The 10,123-nt window shown below is 45.8% G+C and overlaps 1 protein-coding gene across 1 annotated transcript in view; it reads left to right on the forward strand.

Annotated features, from left to right (window-relative positions):
- The window catches only part of Tbc1d9 (TBC1 domain family member 9), a 109,849-nt gene extending 99,977 nt beyond the window's left edge, over positions 1 to 9,872 (forward strand). Inside the window, exons 16-21 of the mRNA XM_063260837.1 lie at positions 301 to 541; positions 3,414 to 3,479; positions 4,418 to 4,504; positions 6,530 to 6,604; positions 6,684 to 6,787; positions 7,775 to 9,872. Coding sequence (XP_063116907.1) covers positions 301 to 541; positions 3,414 to 3,479; positions 4,418 to 4,504; positions 6,530 to 6,604; positions 6,684 to 6,787; positions 7,775 to 8,473 — 1,272 coding nt within the window. The 3' untranslated portion in view covers positions 8,474 to 9,872. The remainder of the gene's footprint in view (positions 1 to 300; positions 542 to 3,413; positions 3,480 to 4,417; positions 4,505 to 6,529; positions 6,605 to 6,683; positions 6,788 to 7,774) is intronic.
- Positions 9,873 to 10,123: the final 251 nt, after the last annotated feature.

Here is a 10,123-nt window from a genome sequence, read left to right on the forward strand (position 1 = left end):
CTGTAAGCAAAGGAGAAAGATATGTTTATCCCCGTAGTCTTCCTAAAGTGGGAAGTACCTCTCCTGGAGTCGCAGGACCTCCTGCGACTCCACCAGTGACTCAGAGGCTGCCTGGCTTCTGCTTGCTGATTCCAGATCTCTCTTCTCACCTCAGTGGTTCCCATAGAGTGGCTTTTCTAGCACTATTCACAGATGTGTGGAGCCGGAAGACCACACACTTACAGACTGCGTGACTGTGATACTGTGTCTGCTCGGGGCCAGGGACAGCAGATACTGATCCTTATGTTTGGCCTTTTCCAGGCAGAACATCTCACCAGCTGCTACTGGGGTGGGAGCAGCAACGCGCTAGACCGGCACGACCCCAGCCTGCCCTACCTGGAGCAGTACCGCATCGACTTCGAGCAGTTCAAGGGCATGTTCACGCTGCTCTTCCCCTGGGCCTGTGGTGCTCACTCTGACGTGCTGGCCTCCCGCCTGTTCCAGCTGTTAGATGAAAATGGGGACTCCCTGATCAACTTCCGAGAGTTCGTCTCTGGGCTGAGTAAGGATGTCCTCTCACACTGCATGTGAATCTAGAAAGGGATGATGGGGCGATAACCCGGGCTCCTCAGTGCTGCCTTCAGGACCACAGTCCTGCGGTGACGGGGAAGCCTTTAAAGGCTCTCCATTTCCTGGGATGAAGGAAGATCCATCACCAGCTCGCACGCACACCCGTCCCCGCCAGTCCACCTCACCACCCAGTTTGTTTATGGCCCTGTATTCTCACTGGACTTCTCTTCTGTTTGTAGTAGACATTTGTAGTACAGTCGGTCCATCTGACATGAGGTCATACAGGTAGCAAGCATTATGTCATGCTGGCAAAACGAATGCCTTTTTATTCTTCATTGTACCAGTCTATCTCTGGATTATATGCTTTTTATTTTGATACCGAGAATTGAACTCACAACCTTGCACTTGCCAGCCAGACTCTTGTCCTGCTGAGCTGTATCCCCAACCTGGACCATATACTTTAAATGACGTGCTGAGGAAAGAGAAAAGGTGAGGCGCAGGGCCGGTGCTGATTCTGAAGAGCACCCTTAATCGTACGAAGGTTGAAGGAAGTGAACGTCTCTAAGACAGGGAGCTCTTCTTGGGTTGAAAAGCTGTAAGAGTGCCGAGTACCTGTCCTTGCTTCGAGGTGGGTCACAGACTAGGCTGCAGCAAGATCAGGGCCTGTGCTGCTGCTTTTGAGCTTGTAGGGATCCCTGCATATGAACAGCTGCCTTGAAGTCACAGAGGTGACCGCTAGCACTCTCGCAGCAGTCACGCTGTCAGGTGCTGCCCTGGAGACTCGGGTGCATTTGATTGACTAAATGCGTACAGCTACGCACCCTGTGTTTAAATCCAGGCAGCTAGGATGACGCGGTACTGTCACGCTTGAGTACTTGTTTTAATTCCAGCACTTGTCTTAGTTACAGTAATTGTCCTAGTTTCCTGTAGATGAGAGAACTTATAAACAGCAGAATTTTATTCCCTCATAGCTTTGGAATCAGAGAGTCTAGGATCAAAGCAGGTGCGGCAGACACAGCTTCTGTCCAGGCTCTGTCCCCATAGACTGCTCCTTTTCTGCGCCCTCGTGCGGTAGAAAAGCAAACAGCCTTCTGTGAGGACGATGATTACATTGGTCAGAGTCCTCATGACTTCATCAGCTCCCAAAGGCCGCCTTGCAGGGTCGTCGCATGGCAGTGGAGGCAGTTTTGCTGGAGGACTTTCAGGGGAACACAAGAATTCACACCACAGCACAAACTAACTGCTTGCTATTACTGTTCCTGTTTTCAGCTCAAGGAATGAAAATTCAGAAAGTTAGGTAACTGGTGGACGCATTAATTTTCAGCCAATAAACATCATCTTTGAGGGGTAGGGGTTGAGATAGGGTCTTGGTATGTCATTCATGCCGGCCTCAACCTCAAGAAAATTCTACTGCCTCGGCCTCCCAAGTGCTGAGATTACAGGCATATGCTACTTTATACTGATCTTCAAAGGTCTGTTATTAACTGAACTAAGAGACAGAGTGAGTATGTGCTGTGCCCAGGATGTAAGTGAGGTCTGTCTGTCTGTCTCAGAAGCTTACCACACTGAGACAGCAAAAGAGATTTTCTTCTAGAACCCTATCCAGAGAGATACTGATTTAGAATTCACTTCAGAGATAAGAGAAGTGTAGCCCACACAGACCAGAAATACAAGGAAGTCAGCAGTTTGGAGATGTGTCACCTGGGAGGATAGCCTTGCCCTGGAGGGAGAGCAGCCTGTCTGGATACCTGCATTTGCTTCCAGAGAGCAGCCTGTCTGGATACCTGCATTTGCTTCCAGGAGAAGCAAAGGCCTGTTCTGTGTGGCTTTAAAGGGTTGAAGAGAGGAGAAACGCATGGTCCTAAACCGTTTTGCAGTTGTGGATTCTTTGAGCACTGATAAGAACTGTGACATTTGCTTCCTAGGAAACAGCATAGGCACGTAATTACAAAATGCTGCTTTTTATGGGGTTAATGAACTTTGTAAAGTTGAGGCCCCGGGTTAAGGATCTTTGGACTAAATAAAAATTATAGGAGAACTCTTGGTAAGAATTCATTGGGATGGGCTGCTTCTTGCTTGGATGGGTCCGTGTCTTTGAGAGAGGTTAGGAGATGCTAGCCTGCCCTCTCAGGAGGGTGACAGAGGTGAGCCCTATGCTAAACAGAGCCCAGACGAGATAGCCTGTGAAGTCCCTTCCGGCCCAGATTCTGTGAGTCCTCTTTTCCTTTTTTTCCAAATCCAGTTCATCTTTAAGTACTCTGAGGGTATATTTTTACAAAGCATTTTTCTGATTTCAGGAAAAAGTGACAGGATTCTTTTGATTGAAGTTGTGATGATAAAATGTAGATAGATTCAAATCCATGAAAACACTTAGAACTTAAAAACTTAAAAAGCAGTTTCTAAAATGAGTAATTTGAAGCAGACTCAGAGATGTTTGGAGTTTGTGTTGAACTCTCGTTATTTCAGAGGCTGACTCCTGATTCCATGACCTCCCTCAGTACTAACCCTAGCTTGTTATGTGCTGGCCCCATCCTATCTTCTTTATGCGGATTAACATGCATGGTCCCGAAGTTTCATGGGGTCCTGGTGTTAAGATCAGAGTCTTCCACTATCACCCCACCTCAAAGAGGGGAAACTGAGCCTTTTAGAAGCTCACTCTTCTACGGCACATAGTAAGTACACAGGATTTGAAACTGCACGCCCTGACTCCAAAGCTCCTAAGCCCAATATGCCCTGGCCAGGCCTTTGGTTATGCAGTACCTTGGTTCCAGTTTGTAACAAGTAGACTTTTCAAGGAGGTGTTAGGGCTCAAGGGACTGCTGCCACACACAGCATGGCACACTGGTGCTTCCTGTCACTTCTAGGTGCTGCGTGCCATGGAGACCTCACAGAGAAGCTCAAACTCCTGTACAAAATGCATGTCTTACCAGGTAAGTGAGCCACACAGAGCAGCCCATGTACGGCAGCCGGGACCCGGCACAAAATCCCTTTCTCAGTGTGACCTGTTTGCCTCTCTGATCTACGAGCCCATTCATTGGTCACTAAGGACAGCCCGTGTAAGTTCCTGAATCAGCATGTGCGTGGTTCAGTGATCATTCACCTGTCTCAAATCGTAGAAGACAGCACAGGCGACTGCCAGAGGAAGAACAGAGAGCACTGGGTCTCATGTGGGGTGCAAAAATTAAGCCTGGTTTTAGGGGAGCCCTTTTCACAGTGCAAGAGCAGGTGGTGAGGTTTCCAGTTCTGCTTGGCACAAGACTAGTCTCTGCTGGGATGTACACAGAAAATACTAAGAAAATAAAAAGCGGGGCTGGGGCCTTAGCTCAATGACATAAGCGCCTGCCTTGCAAGTGCGTGGTTGTGAGTTCAATCCCTGGTACCGATTTAAAAAAAGAAAAAGGGGAAATTGATACTACAGACATGGCAAAATTGCAGGCTAGGGGATTTTCTATATAGCAGTGCCCTGAAATTGGTTCATAAAGTATTATTGAAAGAATTTGGGAACTTCTCCATAACAAGAAAGATGTGAAGAGACGCTCGTGTGTCATTTTTTTAAAGGGAAGATGCAGTTAGAAATGGAGCAACAGGGGCTGGAGATTTAGCTCAGCGACATAAGCGCCTGCCGTGCAAGCAGGCAGTCGTGAGTTCGATCCCTGGTACCGGTAAAAAGGAAAAAGACAAAAAAAAAAAAAAAAAAAAAAAAGAAATGGAGCGACAGCCCTTGCCAACATGTTAGAGACAGCAGCCTTCGTGGCACCCCAGTGATGTGGCCTCACTCCGCTTTTGTAATTGTAGTTTTTCGTTCTCTGTCTCATTTCATGGAGTCGTAGCAACACCAGGATGAGAATTAGGTTTGCTCCTTTTCCAGAGCCGTCCTCTGATCAAGACGAGCCGGATTCTGCTTTTGAAGCCACTCAGTACTTCTTCGAAGACATCACCCCAGAATGCACACATGGTAGGCGACCTTTCTCACCACGGCTTCTGTACTTACCTTCTGCAGGGCCCTCTGTTCCTGGAAAAAGGCTCCTCCACTGCCAGTCAACCCAGAAGGATGTGGACACGGCCCATTACTCAGTTACTTTCCTTTTGGATTTTTGGGCTTTGGCAGCTATCGGGGAGCAGGAGCCTCCGCCCTCTGAAGGGGCCATCGCGGGCCATGAACAGTGCCCTGCTGGGTCAGGAAAAGCCCACTCTGTGCAGTATTGTGCGCTGCTCTCCCTGCTAGGTCAGGCTTCTGGGGAACAGCTCTGCAGCCCGGCAGCTGGGCTTGCTGTCAGAAGGCAGCACTTCCCTCAGTCCCTGCTCTGTATCAAGCTGCAACTCAAGGCCAAGTCCAACTCAGTGTCAGAGTTCTGGACAGGCCATTAGCTGAGAAGAGCTTTTTTTTATATTTTTACTCCTATTTTTTTTTTTTGAAGGAAAAAAATGAAAACCATCTTTTATAAATATGGAGGGGAAAAAGTTAAAGGGAGGAGAGGGGAATGGGAAAAGAAGATTTAAGATGTGTTATGTACAGGTACAAGTTCCCTATGATGGATAAGCTAAAGTTGTCTTCAGAGCATAACCATACAAAGGTAACTGTTTACTAATACCTTGAAATACTTATTTTCAGTGTTTTATGCAATACATGTAATTGTGTGTGCACACATACACATAAAAGTGGAATCCAACTATACAATTTTTGTTTTTTAAATGTCAATCTCTAAAACTTGGTGTGTATGTTATTTAATATCCCTTTTTTTTGCATTTGAAAATCCAGTGAAAATGTGAATGTCATTAAAAAGCCTTTGAAAGCATGGTTTTTAAAGATTTATATAATAACCACTGCATGGACTTACTTTGCATTAAATATATGTGGATATCTACTTGTTTCCTAAATCATTTTCATATTAAAAAGAGAGGGCGGGGCTGGGGATTTAGCTCAGCAGCATAACCACCTGCCTTGCAAGCAGGCGGTCGTGAGTTCGATCCCCAGTACCGATAAAAAGTTAAAAAAAAAAAAAGAGAGAGAGGGCTGGGGATGGAGGTGCATGCCTGTAATCCCAGCAGTTGGTCAGCTGAGGCAGGAAGATCATCCCAGATCTCAAGTTCAAGCCCTGCATGGGTTATGTAGTGAGTTCAAGGCCAGCCCAAAGTACGCAGTGAGACCCTGTCTCAAAAACAAGAGGAGTGGAGAAAAATTCCCCGGTGACAAAATGCATGGTCCTCAGTCTGCTGGGGCTGCTGATCTGGCAACACCACCTTGGGGTGGCTGAGGCAGGACCGCAGTGCTCTCTGCCAGCTGTCACCTGAGTGGGGCACCGAGCCCTACCAACTGCCCTCTTTTGAAGCCCTTCTATGTCCTAGTATAGTGTTTTAAAAACAAAACAGCCATAAGTGAATTCCTCAAAAATAAAATTTTTGAAATTCCAAATCATAAATCTTGAAGGACTTTGTAGCACATAATATTGTAGCAAAAAAAATTTGTTTTTCTTTCTTCTAAGAGAATAGATTTTAATGTCATAAAAGTGAGTTTTTGCAGAACCTACATGCAAAGTTAAGATGATGATGTTGCAGGGAGGGGAGAGGAATCATTCCCTGGGGCCAGCCAACCCCGCCATTTTTGAGTTCGGAAGAATATGTGACCACCTGTCTTTAACTTTTAATTGTGTCCTGAGCCCCAGATGCAAGAAGGAAATCTGGGGACACCTTTCGTCTAGAGAAATGGTTGTCATAGAAATAGGGGACATCCAATAAAATTTGAATTCCAGATTTTAAAAAAGATTTACTTAGTGTGAATACGTTCTTTACAATGTTAGGGATCAATGTATACTAAAAACACATGTTCATTGTTTCTCCGGAGTTTGAGTATAACCGGGTCTGCTGGTGTGGCTCGTTTTGTCTGCTAACCTAGAGGCTCTTCTGGTTTCTGGTAGAAAGGCTGAGTCTATGGCTGTGCTGGGTAACGTTTCCTTTGTTTCTTCTCCGTATTTCTGGGTAGTTGTTGGATTGGACAGCAGGAGCAAGCAGAGCGCAGACGACGGCTTTGTTACAGTGAGTCTGAAGTCGGACAAAGGTACAGACGCTCCCTTCTGCCTTTGCCTTCTTGTTTATTTCTTGGTCTGCCACCACATTTCTTGACATTTGGGTTTTAGGGAAGAAGGCAAATTCTCAAGAAAATCGAAATTATCTGAGATTCTGGACTGCAGAAAATAAATGTAAATCAAAGAATGCAAAGGATTTACCCAAACTGAATCAAGTAAGTTCAGTTCATTCATTTCTAAGCTTGTAGCTGGCTTTTTGTTGTTGTTGTTTTTTGTTTGTTTTTTTTGTTTTTTGTTCACACACAAATGTGGAATGAAGACCCCTCAAAGAAAATGATAATTTTGTGGGGGGTATTCAATTTCTCTGTTCGGATGTATTTTATGTATGTCTTTAGACACTAAAAATATATTCAGTTGTAAGAAAGTGACCTCGTCAGAGAAAGTTAGAGCCACAAGGTAAGTTTGCAAGTCCCAGCGTTTTGTCCTAATCATTAGAAATGCCTTCAGGGACTTGGAAGTGATCCTGTGCTGTTCCACTCACTGGGCTTCCCTTAAAGAACGAAAGTGTGATGAGGGGGAAAGCAATGTACCTGCCTGGAGCGCAGGATGAAAAGGCCACTTGCTGACAGATGCCCAGATCAGGCTTGCGCGGGGTGAAGGACTGTGTGCTGGAGGGGGGCTGGGAGCTCATCTGGGACCAGCTGAGATGAGGGTGTGCAGGGTCCAGAGAGAGGAGGCTGGGGTTTCCTTTAGGTTCTTCATCACGGAAGTTACTGCAGTGAAGGGAAAGTGTAGCAGTCTTTCCTGACTCTCGGTGATGGGTCTGGGAAGGTTATGCGTGCGCTCGTTCTGCCAGTGGAAGTTGGGAGTGTAATCCCAGCACTCTGGGAGGCTGAGGTGGGAACATCACAATTTCTCGTCCTGCCTGGGCATTGTAGGGAGACACTGTCACAGTTTTAAAAGACTAAAATATAAAGGTTTGAGCAGGTAACTCAGCTCAAAGATCCTAAAGGAAAGCCCCAACATCCCATCCCATTCTCTACCTCCCAAAAAACGGAAGCACGAGCAGAGAGACTGTACCCATGTCCAGCCACCCTCTATTGAGGACTTTCTGGGGCGAACTTAGCAGTCCTCATTAAAATGCCTTTTCAGTCCTGCCCCTCTACTCTGCAAGTGCTCATGTTCTCTTTATGGCTCCCCAGGGGCAGTTCATCGAGCTGTGCAAGACTATGTACAACATGTTCAGCGAGGACCCCAACGAGCAGGAGCTGTACCACGCCACGGCGGCAGTGACCAGCCTCCTGCTGGAGATCGGGGAGGTGGGCAAGCTCTTCATTGCACAGCCCGTCAGAGAGGCGGGAGGCGTGGGCAGTGGGCAGCCCATCACAGCTGGACTCTTCCCCAAGAAGGGGCCAGGCCAGCCTTATGGGTTGGAGGCCCCCGAGCCACCCCCAACCGACAGCGAGGAGCACCCACTCGGGGGACAGATGGAGGACATCAAGCTGGAGGACTCCTCGCCTCGGGACAATGGGGCCTGCTCCTCCATGCTGATCTCCGACGATGACACCAAGGACGACAGCTCCATGTCCTCTTACTCGGTGCTGAGTGCCGGCTCCCACGAGGAGGACAAGCTGCACTGCGAGGACATTGGGGAAGACACGGTCCTGGTGCGCAGCGGCCAGGGCACCGCACCCCTGCCCCGCAGCACCAGCCTGGACCGGGACTGGGCCATCACCTTTGAGCAGTTCCTGGCATCCCTCTTGACGGAGCCTGCCCTGGTGAAGTACTTTGACAAGCCCGTGTGCATGATGGCCAGGATCACCAGCGCCAAGAACACACGCATGATGGGCAAGCCCATGACCTCGGCCAGTGACTATGAGATCTCCGCCCTGTCTGGCTGACCCTGGGCTTGGGCGAGCGGAGGAGCAGGGGGTGGGGGCTTTTTTATGTTCCTCTGTGTTGGGGATTCTTTTCCTTTTAAATTAAATATTTATTCGTACCTGGCTCAAAGCCTAGCATTTTCATAATGGAATGCAATGAAAACTGTTGGAAACTATTTAAACACCTCCATGTAGGCTCAGCACACACTGCTGGGGGAGGGCGACCGGCGAGCAGTTCATTCTGTGAATTTCCCTGGAAAAGATGAGTCTGTCTGTGATCATATGTGTGTATTAGAACTTACTAATCTTGCTGTGAGCTGTATATGTGGTCTTAAAACCTAATGCTGCTTAACGTTAAGTAAGGCAGCTGTCTGTTTTACGTATTTGGGCTTTTAAATACAACTAGAGCCAAAAGGAACGAGAGATGCCACAAATAACTGTCTTTAGATGTAAAAGGCTTGGTCGGTGGGGGTAAATCCCATTACACTTCAGCAAGTCTTACAGGTATTTTTTTTTTTAATATTTGAAATATCTTCATAAAAACCCTCTTTAAAAATCCAATCAACACGAGTTCTCATTTAAGGAGAAAACATTTAGGGTCCCAAACAGGAACATGTACGTGATTTTTATGGAATGCCAGAATAACACTCAAATCTAACCAAGTGGGGCCAATTCCGGGCCAGTTTTGCACGAAGATCGTTCAGCTTTTGTGTCAGCTGGCCAGAAGTCCCCACCAGTGGAGGCATCTTTGGTTACGGAGGATCTGAATGTGGCCTCGAGTAGATGGGGACTCGGTATAGACTTGGTTGTTTTGCTTTTGAAAGAGTATAAGTACTGATGCTTCTGATACGGGATTTTCAGCTTCTTGGTACTTATTACAAATAAAGCAAAAAAAACTTAAAAATGAACTTTACTGTTTCTGTACTCTTCATAGATTGAAGAAATTATACCGTGTATCACATATGACCATCTTCCCATGAAATCAATGTAGAAATAATGTAAACTGAAAAAAAAACTCTGCAAGCTAATGGAACTAAATGTTTTAAAACAGAACTTGTCACTTTATATATGTGAAAGAATAGTATGCTCTATCTATTTCCTGAAGGGATATGGAAATGAAAACTAGCACACCTGCACTTTGAATTCTTGCTTCTTTGTTTAATTATGATTATGATTTTGGGTTGTTAATTCTTTTACAGACACTGGAAGGTTTTTGTCTCATTGTTGAATTCACAATCATGTTCACATTTCCTTTGCTTATTCTGAATGTTCCTTTATCATACACGGTGTTCTTTTTTAGCTGTTGCTGCTGTAATTTTTAATTTTGTTTACAGAATAATTTTTAAACTGTCAAATGAAGTAGTGTTAACCTCAAATAGGATAAATGTGAACAATAAAATACTTCAGATATGGCTTCTTATCTTGGTGCTTGAGTTTCTGCCTATAGCAATAACATTTCTTTGACAATTTTATAGGGAAAATATTGTCACACAGCCACTATAAGTGGTAATTTTTATAGGCCCATGTAATTAAGTAAAATGTAAAATTTTTTATAGGCCCATGTAATTAAGCTAAGTAAAATGTAGCATATCAATTACTGCATTTGAAACAAAGGAGAGGATTGTTGTCAGCTATCTAATTTAAAGTAGTTGACCTGTACAGGCATAGTGG

The sequence above is a fragment of the Cavia porcellus genome, unplaced genomic scaffold, assembly GCF_034190915.1.
Source record: "Cavia porcellus strain 051 isolate PalLab524CR breed Dunkin Hartley unplaced genomic scaffold, mCavPor4.1 scaffold_14, whole genome shotgun sequence".
Lineage (NCBI taxonomy): Eukaryota > Metazoa > Chordata > Mammalia > Rodentia > Caviidae > Cavia > Cavia porcellus.